The sequence below is a fragment of the Myiozetetes cayanensis genome, unplaced genomic scaffold, assembly GCF_022539395.1.
Source record: "Myiozetetes cayanensis isolate MyiCay16 unplaced genomic scaffold, myiCay2020 scf10, whole genome shotgun sequence".
In the NCBI taxonomy this organism is placed as follows: domain Eukaryota; kingdom Metazoa; phylum Chordata; class Aves; order Passeriformes; family Tyrannidae; genus Myiozetetes; species Myiozetetes cayanensis.
This window is the reverse complement of record NW_026086605.1, coordinates 34,453,505-34,471,514: the sequence shown is the minus strand read 5'-3', so window position 1 is coordinate 34,471,514 and position 18,010 is coordinate 34,453,505. Positions and strand designations below refer to the sequence as shown.

At 50.8% G+C, this 18,010-nt stretch overlaps 1 protein-coding gene across 1 annotated transcript in view; it reads right to left on the bottom strand.

The window, feature by feature from the left end:
• The window catches only part of CDH23 (cadherin related 23), a 180,299-nt gene that overhangs the window by 74,455 nt on the left and 87,834 nt on the right, over positions 1–18,010 (bottom strand). The window contains exons 9-12 of the mRNA XM_050305693.1: positions 12,504–12,616; positions 10,241–10,429; positions 1,914–2,063; positions 992–1,150 (exon numbers count right to left, since the gene is read on the bottom strand). Coding sequence (XP_050161650.1) covers positions 992–1,150; positions 1,914–2,063; positions 10,241–10,429; positions 12,504–12,616 — 611 coding nt within the window. The remainder of the gene's footprint in view (positions 1–991; positions 1,151–1,913; positions 2,064–10,240; positions 10,430–12,503; positions 12,617–18,010) is intronic.

The window sequence follows — 18,010 nt, the reverse complement described above, 5'->3', positions numbered from 1 at the left end:
TTTAGTGTCTGACGGCCTGACTAGCTAAACATCTGCTTGAAATATTAATAACTGTCAGATGGGAACAGCTCGGGGGCTCTATACAGTTTCACACCATCTGTTTGTAAAGTAAACACACTTATGCACAGGCACACACACCCAACTCTTTTGTCAGGGCTTTATACTCTGGATCATCGTGCCTGCACGGATGGAGAGCTGGGGCTGTGTCTCAGGAGAGCACAGGAGTAAAGGGGGGGCAGGAGGGCAGGCAGAGCAAATTCATTGGAGAGGGAGCCAAGCAAACTCATCAATGACTAACGACAGCGGTAGTAACTAGACTGTTAACACCCTGCACCCAAAGCCTAGCAGGGCTTCTGATGCTCTCTGCTGTTATATTCCCTATCCCAGGGGAGCCTTGACCCCTATTTCGCTTATTTCTCAGCACAGGGTTTTGTTGCGGTTCTTGCTGTGCCCCACACTGGCACTGACACTGACTGACACTGCTCTCATGCACCAGGAAATGTGTCTGCTTGGTGAGGATTTCAGGTGCTTCCACCCAACCCACGCAGGAGGGATGAGCGCTACGGAAACGCCTCCCTGCTATCACCTCCACCTCTGCACCACCTTTCTGCTGCCAGCCATGCCATACCACGTGTTCTGCCAGATACAGCCATTCCCCTCTTTTCCCATCCTTTGCCCTCAGTCAGGTTGAGGAACTTGGTGCTTCCAAACAGGGCAGTGAGAAAACCCTCACCAAGATCCCGACCATGACTACTGGGAGCAGTCTCTGCGCATGAGATGCAGTGCAGGACTCTCTTCCAATTCCTAGTGTGGCGGGAACCACATACACATCTTCCAGAGGACAGGAAAAGTCAAGACATCTGCTCCAAACCCCCACCATCAGCATCTCCTAACACTCCCTTACCAGGCTGCCCTGATGATGGGACGCCGTGGAGAGAACGCGTGCGCGCGCCAAGGACCCGTCAAAGAGAGCCAGGACGCTCCTACTCACGTGGACCTGGAGGACGGTGGTGCCCACGGTGGTGTTCTCCAGGAGGCTGACGTTGTACAGCGCCTTGCTGAAAATGGGGCGGTTGTCGTTCTCGTTGATCAGGCTGATCTTCACGCGCGCGAAGCCGACGTGGTCGGGGACGCTCTCGTTGGCAAAGAGCTGGGAAGCGAAGGGCAGGGATGGAGACACTGGCTTGGGAGAGTTACTCATCCTTCCTCAGTGGAGAAAACAATGCTCTCTCCTGAGCTCCCTCGCCAGATGAGCCAGCTCAGGGCAACCCACCAACAAAGCTGGAGCAGGAGCATGGGGAGGGCTCTGGCACCTGATAAGTGCACTTAAAACAAAGTTTTATGCTCTATATAAAGCTTTTATGGCCCCCCTCTGCTTAAGCTCTTGCAGCTGAGCCTTTGGATGTTGGAAAGAGAAGGTGCAGAGCAAATCTCTTCCCCACCTCCTTCTTTGCTTTACTGCAATTTCCAGTTTTTTGGCTGTTTTGCAGTGCTACATTTCACAGTGTGGATTATCATAGAATGGTTTGGGGTGGGAGGGACCTTTACAGGCCACTTAGTGCATCCCCCTGTCATGGGCAGGGATGTGTTCAGGTTGCTCAGAGCCCCATCCAATCTGACCCTGAATGTTTCCAGCAATGGGACATCCATCACCTCTCTGGGTAACCTGTTCCAGTGTTTCACCACCCTCATGGAAAAAAACTTCTTCCTTACAGCTAACCTAAATCAACCCTATTTTAGCTTAAAGCCATCACCCCTTGTCCTGTCACAATGGGCCCTGGTAAAAAGTTCATCCCCGTTTTTCCTATACACCCCCTTCCAGTACTGCAAGAGAGAGGAAGGTGGTTAATGGTCACTCTTAGGTCAAACTGAAAACTGTGGATGCCCCACAGAGCTCAGGGGTGCAGCCTTACCGAAAATTCATAGCGAGGAATGGTCTCGAAGTCCAGCGGCACCGCCACACGGACACGGATGTCTGCCTTCCCCTGGATGGAGGTTGGTGAGATGATGAAGTGGTTGGAGTTGTTGCCCACCAAGTAAACCTCAAAAATGCTGTTGGGTCCCTGCAAAGGGAAAGGGGAGGGTTGGCATTTCATACAAAATATCCATGTGGACATGGAAGGAACGGGAAAGCACCCCTGGGATGAACCAGCACCACACACAGCTAAAGGAAAGCCCCTTTTGATGTTTGAAGGTCCACACACTACACAGGGTATCATACACTGGGATTTCATTGATTTGGGCTGGGGGCACAGTGTGGGTGCCTCTCTCATGTAGAACTCCTCCTCTCCCAAGACCAGCAAAGCAGCAGGACCACCACCACACCGACACCTTAGGAGCCCTGCCCTGGGCACACCACCCTTCCCAAAGCACGGCCCAGCAGAGCACGTGAAAAGCAAGCTCAGAAAGCTGCCAGAGATGAATTTCCAATTTTCCCCGAGTGACCGCCCTCCTATCAGAAAAAGGGGCCAATTAAATGCACGAAGGGGCACTAATAGCAAAAGCTGCCTAAGTGTGACCGCTGAGAGCTGGCGACATGAGCAGAATCCCTGGCCTGCCCTTCTTCCCGCACCTCCATGCAATCCACGGAGCTGAGGGCAAACTGAGCACCTCCAGCAGAGCCCCACAGCAGAGGCAGTCCCTGAGGGCACTCACAGGGCCACACAAGGGCACCCAGAGTCCAGCAATGCTCTGATGGAGGATGGTGGGAGCGTCTCAGGGTAGACTGGCACCTTCACTGAGCTGTTTTGTTGCCAAACTGGGAAGGGAGGGACGCTCCTGACATCCTGGACACACACCTGGGAGGGAGGGAGGGAGCAGAGGATGGGCAGAAGGAAGCATTACTCTCCAAGCTGCTATTTCACACCCTATCCTTAGGATGTCAATTTACAACAAATGACCATTTTCAACCAGTGACAAAAAGCCATTTTACTGAGGAATTTCTGCCTGCCTCTGCTGCTGAGCCCTCGGCATCTCTCCCAGGAGTTGGTGCCCTCCCTGCAATACACGAAAGCACCTTTTGTGGCGGCGAGATGCAAGGGATTTTCTTGGAAGCTAGAGAAGAGCCAGTTTGTTGGAGGCATGAGATAAAAGTTGAAACATCAAAAGAAATCCAAGTATTTGCACGAAGAGAGCCGGGTGGATTAATTCCCCTCCAGCTGGGGATGGAGATCAGCCTCCAGATACCCACCATCCCTAATTAGCAGCCCCTCCAGTGCCTCAGTCTCCCCACGTGAGGTTTGGGGAAGGGGAATACAGCTGCCTCTTGGGAGGGCTGCAGCGAGTTGCCATTTATATATTTTTCCAGCTATTTATTTTTTTGTTTTGGCCCCCATGCTGCTTTCCTTGCTCCCGGTTCCCGGAGCCTGCGAGCCCCCTGCGGATGCCTGAAAGCAAATCTGAATATTCAAATTGTTATCAGCTGCCCAGCAGAAGGGGCTGGCTAAGCCCGGCTCACAGCAAGGACCCCCCCACTCCAGAGGAAGCCACAGGGAGCTGCTTACATTTTCCTCACCCCTTCCTACCTGCTCCTGCCACCCAGAGCAAACAATGGATCTGAAATGTGGTTGGGAAGAGGAAAAACAAGCGCTGCATTCCCGGGCTCCCAAAGGTCCTGGTGGGCAGCGATCACAGCCAAGCATCATCTCTCTGCAGTGCTGAGGATGAGGGTGGGATGTACAGGGTGCTATCAGTGCATGACCTGCTTTACTGCTCCTTCTCCCCTCCATGCCCTCACCTACAAGCTCCTGCACGAGCTCCAGTTTTTCCCCTATCACTGAAAACAAGATCCTTTGCCTTCTTTCGGAGCCACAAATTAAGGATCCGCCTGCCAAAGCTTAGCAACCCTACAATAATAAACCTGTCTCTATCCAAAACAAATGGAGCCATAAAGGAATGGGTTTTGGAGGGAAGTTTCCTGTTGCCCAGAGCCGGGATGCAGCCGTACGTTTTCCAGCTCCTCTCATCCCGCGCCAACAAGCGGGGCCAGCCCTCGCCGTGGCTCGAGGCTGCTGCCCGCTGCCTCCTTCCCAGCAATCAGACCTCCTCCCAGCCGTAGCTGGCGCTGCAACCGATGGAAATTTCATGTCAATTCAGCTAAAAGACAATTGTAGCTGCAGTTGGGCATAATTACGGCTCCGTTCTTCGCCTGCGCATTCCTCGGAGCGTGTAATGGGAGCCGCGCCCCGGCCCCGCTGCCAGTGACAGCATCAACCTCATGCCGATACCCCGCTCCCAAAAAAGCCACTGCTGACTGAGCTGCTTCATTTTTGAACCCTTTTCAACCTGGCAGCCCCACGTGCCCAATATCCCCCTGAAATTCCAGGGGGCTGCAGCAGATGGAATGACCCTGCTGGCACAGGTAGGACTGGCAGGCTGTGAGATGCCAGGAGGTGGGTACGGGCGCCCCTCCAGAGGTGTGAAGCATCACGAGGGACCTGCTCATGCACCTGCTCTGAATCATGGCCAAAAATCTGCTCTCCCAGCTTGCAAGCCACGCTCACATGGGCACAGTTCACCATGGATCAGGAAAACCCTTCTCCCACCAGGAGCCCAGGGGCAGCCACATCAGCTGTTTCAGCTGGGACTAGATGGATCACAATTTTTATCCCTGCTTTTTTACCCAGTGCCACCCACTGGCTTCATTCATCACTCCTGCTCCCACCTAGCCCCTTCCTCATGGGAGCCCACCTGCAAATGCTTCAGAAATTATTCAGTCTTCCACAGTCAAAGCAAGTATTCAGCATCACTTACCAACGGCTGCACAAGAAAACAAAGTAAAAAATAAAATAACCCAAATCCCTAGACAAGCAGACAACCAACCCCCAGAATCACTGAGGTGCATCAGTGGGTTCACTTCCTGCAATTACTTTCAGCACAAAGCCAGTTAAATTGGGGAAGAGCCGCCTGGGATCCTCGGTTTTCTCCTCTTCACCCTCCCTCAAGTACAGGGCTGCCTTTGCTTCCCTCCACCCTAGCTCAGTGCACTTTGCTTTTCCCTGCCCTCCAGAAGCACAAAATCCAGTGCAACTCCAGCTTTCCTCCCAGCCACTTTCTAGGCACGGGCTATTACCTACAGTTTAATATCCCTCACTCTGGGAAGTCCACAAAGCAAGGAAAGAGCTGAGAGTTTGGGAGTGGGGGAGAAGGAAGGGGAGGGGAAAAAAGACTCGTTTTTTGTTGATAGCAATTAGTATCTTTTTGTAGGGCTTGGATACCTTATGCCTGGTTCTAGTGAGTCGAGACAAATAGCTCTTAAATCCTTCCTTTGAAAACAGAAGGTATAAAGGGGGTTATTCTCTCCACCTACTTCAAAGTATTTAACTCAAGTGCTCTAAACATCCTCTCTGGCATTGCCTGTCTCTGTCCCACTGCCCTGCCAGCCAACTTGGGCTTCCAGCACCCATCGCCCACCCAGCACCAATAACCCTTTTGAGGGCTCACTGGGCACGGGTGCTCGTCCCCTGCATCCATGAGGAACTCACTGGGGTGGTGGGAAATGCAGGATGCCCAGAGCAAAATGCTCCTCTACCTTTCTGATCCTCCTCTCTACTCCAGCAGCCCTTCTCTCCCATCCTTCTGTCCATCCTGAGCTTCAGTTCTTGCCCTCTCCCTCCTTCCCAGAGGAGTTTTCTCCTTCCCTGCTCTCCCCAGGTTATCTGCTGAATTCCACACACGCCTGCCCAGACGGGATCAATCCGAGGCTGCCTCGCCTTCAGCTTATCTCTGCTCCAAATGATTGATTTTCCCTCTTTAAGGGTAATTTGCTGGTGAATTCCATGTATTGCAAAAACCCCTGTGAAATCTAATTCAGCCCGACTGGCAGCTGGCACTTTTGGGAGAGAATGCTCGTGCGCCGTCAATTCCCCTTTACAGATCCTTGCTGTGTAGATCATATTTATAGTGCTAGTGCCTGTCATATGCATATACATGCTCTGGATGATTCATGCATTGCACCTGCACACGCATGGGCACATGTGATGCCCCTGCATGAATCTCCAGCGGAGCCCGTGGCCTGGCTTTGCTTTGTTTTAAACTCCCCCATTTGTCTTCCTCAATATGCTTATTTTAGAGGATTGCTCTGAAATGATTTTAAAATGTCAGGCCATCATGCTGGTGCTTCAGACAGCCTCTGCCCTTTTCTTCCTCTTCGCTCAACCGCGCCGAGGAAAATCAAGTGGAAGCGCCGGTGGAAGAGCTGGTTTCCCTGCTAAGCCCTGGGAAAGCAGACTGCCACTTCCCTTTGCATATCTCTGTGGATCTCGCAGCCATGAGAAATGGGGATTCCCTGAAGGATGCCCTGATCCTTTTCCTGCACGGCCAAACCCGTGCCTTCACCCTAAGATGCTGCATCAAGCCACCAGGTATACAAATCTGGCACATCCAGAAAGGATATCCATGTCCCCCACCTCAGCCAGCCCAGGAGCAGGTGAGCCCTCTGAATGAACATCAAACTATTCCACAGCTTGGGACTCGTGTTCTCAATCTGAAAACAAACCTTGCTGCAAAAGCAGATAAGTCAAGGCTTTAATCTTGCGTCTCATACACAGGATTTATTTGTCCCTGCTGATCGACCATGTTGTGAATGAGAGGAGAGCCCAGCCCCAGCCTGGGAGTGTCTATACACACTGGTCTTTTGAGGTGTCCAGCTGAGTAAAGGCTCAGTCTAAATACTGGGAAACTTCCATTGATTTTCACGAACAGCTCTCAAATGGCTTTGGAAAGGTTTTCAAGGGTCTGCTCTCTATCTGGCAGGGAGAGAAACTCAGCTGTGCAGTGGATAATGCTTTTTTCCTGGTTCACAGAACCCCAGAATGGTTTGGGTTGGAAGGGACCTGAAAGCTCATCTAATCCAACCCCCCTGCCACGGGCAGGGACACCTTCCACTCAGACCAGGCTGCTCAAAAAGGTCAGATCCAAAATTCAGTGCAAACCCTGTGTGCTGATTTCTCCTGCGTTCAGGTGTTTTCAAGAAGTCACAGAGAATGCAAAAGGTAAAACCAGCACTCCTGGTTGAGCATCTGCACCCCAGATCTACCCCCGGGGTCATCTCAGCTCAACCCAAATGCATCCTCTTGAGATGCTCCCCATCCCACCTCGCGCCCCCAGCCAGCTCCTCTTGGGGCAGGACCATGACCACATTTGGTGGGCTCAGCAACTGGGAGTTTGCAAGGGCCAGACTCAGAGGAAGGGGCTTCTCCTTGGCACCTTGTCTGAGAGGTTAATGCCAGCCAGGCTGCAGAAAGGCACTTAAACACAGAGGTAAATCCAAGCACAGGCTTTCAAGCGTGGTCCTGTGTGCCACGTAAATACATTTTCAAGTGCTCTGCTGAATTGTTTAATCTAGCCCCTTCAAAAAGCCATCATTTGACTTTGTGCAAAACACGCCAGAAGAAAGAAGGATCAAAAACCCCACCATTAAAAAGGGCTGTGTGGGCCTGGTAATGAAAAACCTTGTTTAACAGCCTTGGCAGCCCACGCAGTGTGTTTTAAGGGCCAGAGCCAAGTGACACCCCTTTCCCCAGCTCTACACAGGCATAACTGGGGTGCAATGACAGGCAGGCTCCCCAAAACCACCCAACTCTACAGGACACCCCTGCCCAGGACAAGGTCCAGGCATGGGCTGAAGGAATAGTGTTGAATTTTCTGGAGGGGCCAGAACAAGGCTGGGTGGCTTGGCTCCAGAAAGAAACCAATCTGCCAACGGATTCTCCCAGGATTTCATGACATAAGTTGGGAGGCAGGAGACAAAACTCATGCAAAGTGATCTTCCCAAAGACTCTAGCTTTGATTTCCTGTGTCTCAACCCATCTGCTCTCATTTATTTATCTATCTGCTTTCCCTGGAGATGTGTATACTTCTCTTCTTGTTTTCCCTTGCCCCTTACACAAATGAGTTGTGTCATCTCCAGCATGAAGGCCGTGCTGCCGAAATAGCTTCTGTCAGCCATGTCCTCAGTCACATCCCCGCCTGAAGACCTTCGGTCCTTGCCAGCACATCCCTCCACCCCTGCACTCACAGAGGCACGAGAGAGCCCCGTGTCATCTCAGCTACCTCAAATCCAGATGGTTTATAAAAACCTCACAACTCTCACGAGCTACTTGAGCATCCAAACCATCACCGTCAGGCAAACACCTTCCCTTCCTGCAGCTTTTTTACTGGAAGTCTGGGGGTCTTGAGACCTCTGGAAATTCACTGTCTGGGAAGCAGTGCTTAGAACAAGCCTGGCTGCAGGCACAGCCCCACTTCTATTTCACATGCATACGTGTAACAACCTGGGTATCTTCTCCCCTGTTTTTCCCCTGCCCCAAGTGCTACCTGGACGGTTAACCCAGTTGCAAACACATAACAAGGATCCACCGCAGGATAACGCAGAAAAGAAAAACCCAATAGTTTATAACTTTCTACCCTCCAGATATTCCAAAAATCAGCTCTCCTCTGCCTCTTGTCAGTGAAAATAATGCCATGGTCAAAGCAATCCGTGCTATTGTGGTGGTCTCTGAAGACGTGTACAGTAAAACTCCTTCAGACTCCCTTAGTGTAAGAGGTCCTCTCTCAGCAGTTTTAAAAATCTCAGCCAATTCTTTTGGGGAAATCTCAGGAAGTTCAAGAAATACATCAAAAGAATGGTGTCTATTTTTTGCCGGTGCGATGGGGAAGGCAAGGCTATTTTTTATTCTCCCATTTTAAAATTAGCAAGGCTGAAAAGTGAATTCTTGAATGGGAGTCACTCCAGTAAAATGAGCTTTTAACCAGAAATAATGACAGATACTTCATCCTTCTGGCACAAACAGAAGTGTTACAATGCCCTTCAAGAATGGATCTGCTGACATCTCTCAGAAAGCACGACAGCGGCTCTATTCAGAAACTATCCTAAGCATCTGTCATATCCATATCTTCTTTATTAGCAATTGACATTTTCAAGAAAAAACAGTCTCTTTATCTGCTTAATAGCTCATCTGCACCTCTTCAGGCTGCACACATAACTCCTGGACGGTGACATCATGTCACAAGCAGATTATTAGTTCTGTGTCATATTCACTGCAGGTGAAAAAAAATGGGATTTCTGGGTGGTTTGACAAGACGGGGTGAACTCCACCCAGGGCTGGGGAATAGCAAATCCATCATCTCTGCCACCAGAGGCGTCTTAAAAGATGCACATTTTAATTGACCCACCGTGATTTTGGTGGTCAGGGGGAGATGTTCCGTTTCCCGCTCCTTGGTGCTATCGCATCATTTACCTGAGGCACCAGGAAAACATCCTGATGACGCTTTGCCATGATCCTAGACAGGGCTTGTAGCAACCTGTGGTCTAGTGGAAGGTGTCCCTGCCCATGGCAGGGGGCTGGAATGAGATGAGCTTTCAGGTCCCTTCCAATGCAAACCATTTTATGGTGCCATTTATTCCGACAAACCCCTTCCCCTCATCTCCCGCTCAGCCCGAAGAGGAACAACAGGGGCTGCAAGGAGCCTGCAGCCAGAGCCTTTCCGAGGGATTTTGGAAAGCTCACCATGAGGTGTCAGCACTTGTTTGAAGCAGACACCAGGCAGCGTGGCGGGGTTGGAGGGGACCGGCACACAGAGGCAGCCAGACGTGAACTGCACAAGTCAAATAATCAGAGTAATTGAAGGCTGCGAGCCCAGGGCTGGAAAACACGCTGGAAAACAGTCCTGAACGCGGCACGGATCGGCGCGTGACAAATGGGAGCTCCATTAGCACGAGGGAGGAACAAGCCTCCAACGCTCCTGGCTTGTTTGCAGTGATGAACTGGTATCCCAGTCCTCCCCATGCTAGTGGGCATCTCCTGCCCCCTCCCTGACAGCGGCAGCACCCGTCCCTCCCGGGGCAGAGAGCCCGGAGCTCCTGTCCCTCCCTTCCCTGGTAAGTGCCCTGTGAGCCCAGCAGAGAAACCTCCTCCTTTTCTGAACCAGACTGGCAAAGCACTGCCCGACAAGAGCCCTCGGAAGCAGGCGGGAATCAGCATCCCACAAAATCCTATTTTCCGGCTTTCAGGGGCCGTACAATCCTGACTGCATTAAAGCTCATGCCGTGCCTGGGCCCTGGGGAAGGAATCTGCACTCGGGGCACCCAGCAAGCAGAGCAACACCAGCAGTGAGAGCTGAAAAAGCAGGTGTCAGGATGTAACCTTGAACCTCGTCGCAGGCTCAACACTGACTCCCCCTCCCTGCACCCCCCAAAACCACACCAGTGCTACCCTGCAAAGGAGGGACAAAAGCTCACCTCATCCTTGTCCTGCACCTGGATGAAGAGGGGAAGGGCAAAGCCCACCTGGGCCAGCTCTGGGATGGCCACGCTGTACTCGGAGCTGTTGAACTCGGGGGCGTTGTCGTTGAGGTCAATGACCAGGATGTTGAAGGTGGTGGTGACGGTGGCGTTGGAGGGCGTACGGTCATCGTTCAGCTCTGTCCCCTGCCAGGAGAGAAAGCAGGGGAGCCTTTATTTTTCCAAAAGAATAAACATAAAAGAAGGTGTGCGTGGGGCATGTCGTGATGAGACACTCTTGCAGCTTCTTCTTCCTCCACTTTGCCATGGAAGGATGCTCAGTTGGCTCTGACACCACTGACCCATTAACACACATTGGCCCAGCTCTCCTACTGTCCTTGTGCCAGGCTCACTTAACATTTCCCTTGGGATGGCTGTGGACAATATCATCTGGAGTAACACTAAAGGACAAGTAGATTTTCCTGCCACAAGCATTTAAATAAACAAAAAAAAAACACCCCCCCAAAACAAAACAAAACAAAAAAACCCCACACTAAAAAAACCCACCAAAACCCCAAACAAACAAACAAAAAACCAAGGAAACAAATCAACTCCCCTCCCCACCCCCCCCAAAAAAAAACAACCCAACCACACAAAAACCAAAACCAACCAAACAAAAAACCAACCAACCAATCAACCAAAAAAAAATCCCTTGTGAGATGAAGGGGCCAGTCTGCAAAACAAGGAAAGGCACGATGGAGCAAAGGGCACTCCTGTTCTCCCCTCTGCCATCCCCTGAGGTGGGACCAGGAGCAGGCAGCCAGCCACCACAGTAGGGACAGAAAACTAGGGCACAGAGGAAAAGAAGATTTAGACCTTAAAATAGGTTTGGCAACACGTGTCTAAATACAGAGCTGAGTCACGACTCCGCATCACACCTCTGTCTCAAGAAGGACTTTAATTTTGCCTTCCCAAAAGGAAAGAGTGCAGATTTTATTGCCAGAGAAGCAAGGCTCGTGAAACAGCCTTTTCAAGCCGAGTCCCTCCTCTTGTCCTTTGGATAATCTTGCTTTGCTGTGGGCATGGAAAAGCAACGCTAACACGACCCACACGGCTCATTGCTATTCACCGCTTCTGCACACAACAGCAGAACAGGCTGATCCCAGCGAGGAGCAATCCAGCTGTATTTTCACTGCGTGCTCCAGGACAAGAACAGCAGAGAACATTTTGGGTCCTGGGGATGTGGGACACAGAGAGTTGGCATTTGCGGGAGGATGCGTAAGTTTGTGGGGAGAGGAAACAGAAATCTATCGGATCAACAGAATATAGCTGGAACTCCATTGTCATGCAGGGAGGAAAATGGGCAAGTTTTCAGGTTCACAAACCTTTCCAAGATTAAACAGATATTTTTGTGCCTATTAAAATCAGAAAATCCTCCCTCTCTCCATTTTTGAAACTATAAAAGCCCAAAGGAAGAGATACCAGGGATGGATGGAGATCTCCTCCCCATCCACAAAGCCCCAACATATGAGCTGTGCCCGGGACCAGGAGGGGTAATTTCTTGTCCCTTCGCCCCAGCTCCAACAAAGCATCACACTTGCCAAAAAGAGAAGGCGCTGTGCTGGCTGCCTCCCTCCCTCCCAATCAGTGACCCTTCCTATGCTGCTGCTGATTTTCCCCCACCCTGGCCCAGCAGAATCCATACTTCTAAATGTGTTTCCAACCAGCTGCCCAGCTTGGTATTGATTTTAATTACAGGGCTGCGAGCAGAGCCAGGGAGCCGCTCTCAGGTGGGGCTGGAAAACCATGCTCCAGTGCCTCTCCTTGACGAGGCAACTTCCAGCATTGCTCCCTCCCTGTGCTGGGCAGGCACACAGGATGCCTGCTGACATGACAAAATGTCATGTTTATCCAGGGCTTTGCTGGGGGAAAGGTGAGAAACAGGAAAAAAATAGGCACAATTCAAGTGCCTGGATGCCTCTGGTGCTATTTGCAGTCCCGGGTATCTGCACGCTGTCAGCAGACACAACAACAGCCTGGAGAGCAGGCAGGACACCAAAAACACCCTTATACACCCACACAGAGTCACTCCATCATGTTTTGGGCCACCAGACAAGGGGGCTGTGTTTAACATCTCACTTGGCTTCACCAGCACATCTGTATGCCCACTGACAGCAACGTGCCCCAGGTTTGCTCCTCCACCTCAAAGGAGCGTCCCCTAGGCAGGATGCCCTCCCCATCCTGCTCCTCTGGTGTGCCTCCCTGCTGAAGGAGCTCTCACCTTCACTGTGAGGATGAATCCAGAGCTGTACAAGGGGTTCTCCCGGTCCAGGGGCCCGTTCAGGGTTAAGGCCCCGCTGATGTAGTCCAGCGCAAAGATGCTGTTGGTGTTACCTGAGGAAAAATAACAGGCAGTGTGAGCACAAGCACAGCCGATCCCAAAAGGTGCTGGGGGTAATGCAAGGAGGGAAGGAGGAGGACACGAGCTCCAAGCTGGGCACGGGATGCAGTGGGCTCTGCAAACCTGGCACATCATCCCAATGTGCTTTAAAGTGTCATGGCTGTAACAGTCCTCTCCTCCTCTCACCTGCCCCAGAACTCAGGGCTCAAAATGGGGGTCCCCTTCCATCAGCCGAAAGTTGCAAATGCTGGAGGCAGCTGAAGAATTTCAAAGGGCTTTAGTTATTAAAATATGCAGCAGCAAAGCTGAAAGCAGAGCCAAATCCAGGTGCTCCCCTGTGAACAAGCACCTGCATTTGCAGGGTACCACGACCCTGGCACAGCCTCTCTCCTAAAATACAAGAGTTCAGGGACATCAGTCCAGGTAAGTCAGAGGAAGGTGCAGGCAGAATAAGCTCACAGGTAATTCTCCACATAACAAGCAGTGGTTTAACTGTGGAGCCTCTTGCCAGAGGATGCTGAGGGTGATACAAGTCCATCTGATTTCAAGGAGAGGCTGCAGAGGTTAAAGAAAGAAAAAAAATTCTATGAAGTAACGGAGAAGCCACGCACAGCTCAGGAATTTTCTTAGCTGGATTATTTGGAGCCAGGGAGAGTATTAGCAAAGTACTATAGGCACCTGCCCTGCTTTTATGCTCCTGCCAGATTTGTTGACCCCATGGCCCTTTGCTGGAGCCAAATTTGACCCCTCTGCCTGTCCTTACATGCAAGCAACCAGACAGGGTGCCATGGAGGGCTGGGCTGCCTCCACGGACCACCCCAGCTTGACTCCTCCTCTGGAATTAGACACCCAGAGATGATTAAGGAACACTCGAGTCTCACAGCCAGCAGATGCTAAAGGGACTAATGTCCTGCTGTGGGAATGACTCTGTGGCAACTCCAGGTGCTCCCTCTGTCAGCCAGACAAAAGCAAGCAGTTGGTATGTGGAGCCTTGGAATACCTGACACCGGCCTGACACAACAAAACCAGAGGAGGCTGCTGAATTAGTGATGACCAAGGAGGAGGTTATATACAGGCATATATATGGCCACCCACACCGCTCCCCCCATCACCTCACGGCATCCAAAATAGCCCTGACCCAGCCCCAAATGGGAGCAAGGAAACCCCGCAGGTACGCTCCAGTCATCCCAGTCAAAAATAACCAAAAAAATAAATCCTGTCTTCTCGATACATCTCAGCGCGAAGGAAACACACACAGCATTTGTCATTTCCCTGGAAGGGAGCTGCAAGACAGATCTGCTGCCACAGAAAGTTGTTTCCCATCACTCAGCATCCGCCTCGCTCCCTCCTGATCCCTGTTTGAGCACAGCTGCACCTTTCTCGGGACGGCAAAAGCCTCCAGGTCTGTCCATCCTCTCCCTCCTGCTCCGGGAGCCACTTTGGCCTCTCCTCCCTCTCCCAGAGCCCCAAGTGCCATAACAAACACCTTTCTCCCCCATTATCAAGCTGTTACAGCTTCCTCCCGGGCTGGATTCCTCCCGTTTCTGTCCTTGGTCCTCTCTTCTCTCCATCTGAAATGCCCCATTGACCACTCCCCAGCTTAATGAACTGGCACACGGCTACTTAAAATATTAGCAGCAGCCTTGCTTTTTTTTTTTTTAATCTTTTCCTCCTGTACATGAAGATGTCTAATCTTCTCCCTTGGACAATTCCCCTCTTTCCACCCTGACTTCCCACCTTTGCTGTGTAATTTATGGCTGAGTCTTTAGGAAGCTTCCTCCAATATCAGCTTTGAAGGACACTCCACGAGATGGATTGTACTGTGCTGTGAGGCATTTAAATGCTCCAGGAAGCCAGGCTGCCAATGTTTCTGCATCGAGGCCATCTCCCCCCTAACACAAAGTGTAATAAAATGTGGAGGAATTTAGTGGAATTAGGTCAATAGGACAGGAATTTGACTAAACACAGCACTGAGTTCTGTGCCCTAAAGAGGGTTATGAATTTCACATCCGAACACAGTCATTTTTTCAAGGATGGACAACTAAACTCTAGACCCAAAGGCCCCCCCCCCAGCCTGCACATCAGAGGCTTTTCTCTAGCTCTGCCTCCCCAACACTATCAGCCATGCATCTTATAAAGTCAGGTCCAGTTACAAAGGGTGATGTCAGCAGCTGATGCCCACTGAGGTGACATTTCAGCTGGTAGAGAATTCCTGGCTTTCCAAATTTTTCTCTGAAGGGAAAGTGGTGTCTCCAAACTCATCCCTCAGAGGTCTTTCCTAATTTCCTCCACAATACCTCTCCAACCACTGCTTTGTTACCCCTCTGACTAGTGGTCCCTGATGAAGCACTCACACTGCCAAACAATGCACATTCTCCCAAGGTATTTTCCTCGCAAAAATCTCTCTAATCATCTTCACATGCCCTCACTTTCCTCAGAGCAAGAGGAAAAAAACCAAGGTGGCAGAAGATTAGCCAATTTTGCCTTTCCTCCCCCCAGTCTCTCATTCTGCCCACCCCTATTTTAGTTCTCCTCCATCCTGGCTCTCCCATTCCCTCTCCAGGAACTAGTTGACCTTTAAGGTCCCTGCCAACCCAAACTGTTCTAGGATTCTGAGGAGACCAAGGACTTCATTTCTATGCCTCTGGTTTGAGAAAGGGGCCCAAGACTCTTCTCTGGTTTCTGTGAAACAGAGGCTTACACGTTTTCCACCTCCTTCCCCATCCAGACAAGGATGTGGCACATTCACAGAGAACCTGGTGATCCAGCTCAATTGCACAGAGCAAGCAAGGATGAGGAATAAACAGGTCCTTCATCAGCAAAGGAGGAGCTCTGCTTTTGAGTGCTGGGACAGCAAGGATGCCCTTAAGGAGAGCATGGCAGGTAGCAGAAAATAAATGCAAGGCTGCCTTGGAGGCAGCATCCATGGAGAGGGACACCTCATGGGAAGGCAGGCTCCACTGCTACCTCTCTGCTACCACTGCAAACTAGGGAGCTGGACACTGCACAAGGTAGGAGACAGCAGGAGTGACCAGAGAGACACCCAGAGGTGGGGCAGAAATTAAAGGATGGGAAAGAAAAGGCCGAGCAGCAAAAGGAAGCACAGAGAGAAGGAAAACAAGGCAGACAACGTTTAAAATAATCAAAAACACGGAGGAAAGGTGTGAACAATGACAAGAAAATAAGGATGACCTTTGGGGCAGCAATATGAATCCATTTCTGGCAGACTTGTTGCTCCCACCTGGCAAGGAACAGGCTTGCTCACAACATACAAGCCCAGTCTCTTGTTATGGGTAAAAGTAGAAGGAAAACTTTCCCCTCCGTCTCCCCACGTGCAGATACAAGAACAGCAGCAGCTCCTGCATACAATCCACAGCCACACTGGGGACTGGGAAGGCAGGGACTGATGGGATGCTGGGTTGGGAGCAATGGAATGGATCGCAGTAGCCCATTCACAGTGTTTTTCCAGGCTCATTGAGGAACGGATGGTGGCATACGCATCACTTTGGAGAAACACTGCTATAATGAGGGGTTTTATAGATGAGGGCCATAATGTTTAATTGCCCTCAGCCAAGCTCTCACAGTCTAAAAAGGCCATTAAAAGTACTGGCTCAAACCCAAAAGGGGGAAAAAAAAAGGGCAAAAAAAAAAGTCTCCTCCTTCCTCCCTACCCCTTTGCCCTTTGAGCATTGTTCAAATCCTTACGAGGGAGAGATGCAGCTGCTGCCCAGCTCTAGTGAAGAGGTACCGTGCAGAAAAACCCCATGCAGGAGGATTTTCCTGCCCCCCCTCTACACAAAGGGCTGTTCATATCAGGAAGCTGAACCCTGGAAAGGCTCGGGGCTTGCTGAGCCACTGAACTTGGAGCGGATGACTTTCATGAGATGTGAAAGGGGAACCCATCACACACCTTGTGCTGGATAATTTATTAATCAAAATGTGCTCCATCAGGGCTCCTCAGCACTGAAATAGATGCTGTTGGATGTGGTTCACAGAGTCAGCAACAGACACAGTTATTATCGTACAAATAGTCCATCAGCTGCTGTGACCAACTCGCTGCTCTTCACCTTGAGTGTCTGCCCCCGGGCTGTACGCAGGGGAGCCAGGGCAGGTACCTTGCCCTGGGCTTAAATTCAAAGGCAACAAGTTATTTCCTAAGGAGAAGGGGTTATTACAGCCTGAGCATGAAATCAAAATGCTCTATAAAACAGTGAAACAGTGCCCGTTTCTCCTGCTCGGGACTTTGGCTTGCTGTTCTGCTCAGAAGATGTAGCTCTCTGGGCCAAGGGATACGGGCCCAAAGCTGTGTGCTGGCACTCCTCTGCATGTTTTTAGTATCTTCCTCAAAAGATTTAATTGCCTGTTCCAGCAGAAGCAGCAGAACTTCTGATCTTGATGAGCCACAAAAGCAGCTCAGATTAAACGCTTACACAGTTCCCTTTTTTAGAACCGAATGTACAGTCCAAGGAAATAAAAGCAGACAATTACAACCTGAGGTGCAATCCCACTCCCAAACTCCCTGGGAGTTGTGGCCGGGTCCCAGAGAGGAGAACAGAGCCCACAGAGCTTCTGTTCTCAGTGTGATTCTTCACACAAAAGTCTTGGACCACAACCACCATTCTCGGACCACTCACCGGTCCACACCATCTAAAATGGGCTTCCTAACATAAACCTCACATCTCCAGGCTCAACACCTTTTCAAAACTCCTCCACTAAAGGCCATCTCAGAAGCAGCTTTCTCTAGCACTGACAGGAACACAGACAGTGCAGGTTCATCCTACTCCAGTGGCTGCCAATCCCGGAATGGCCTGGGTTGGAAGGGACTTTAGGGATCAGCTCATTCCAACCTCCCTGCCGTGGGTAGGAACACCTTCCACTAACCCAGGCTGCTCAATTGTGAATACACATTAAATCCCAAGAAGTTATATAGGAAGTCACAGAAATTAAACAGAAAACACGCTTTTGTTTCCTATTTACACATAAAAGGGAATGAATGTATAGTTTTAATTACCGAGGGCCATTTGCTGGGGGACCACCTGCCATGCCAACCATTATCCCAATCAGATCTCCTTCCAGTGCTTTCTGGGTTGCCAGGGAGCCAAAGCCAGATGCCAAAGTGACGACACAATACCGTTAGGAGCGTGGAGGAAGATGGGGAGCAACTGAGCCAGGAAAAGAAGGGCTGTGACCACACCACCGTCTCTGCTTTGCGCTGTCTCATCCCCTTGCATTGGCAGGGTGGGAAAAACAGCTTTTGATGGATAACTCGGCGCAAGGCACTTTTCCACCCATCAGCGTGTCCTCCTACAGAAATGTTCTGCTGTGATGGCTGCCTTTAAATCATGCTGGAAGGCCCTCCCAACAGGTGTAATTTATGAGGACTTCAA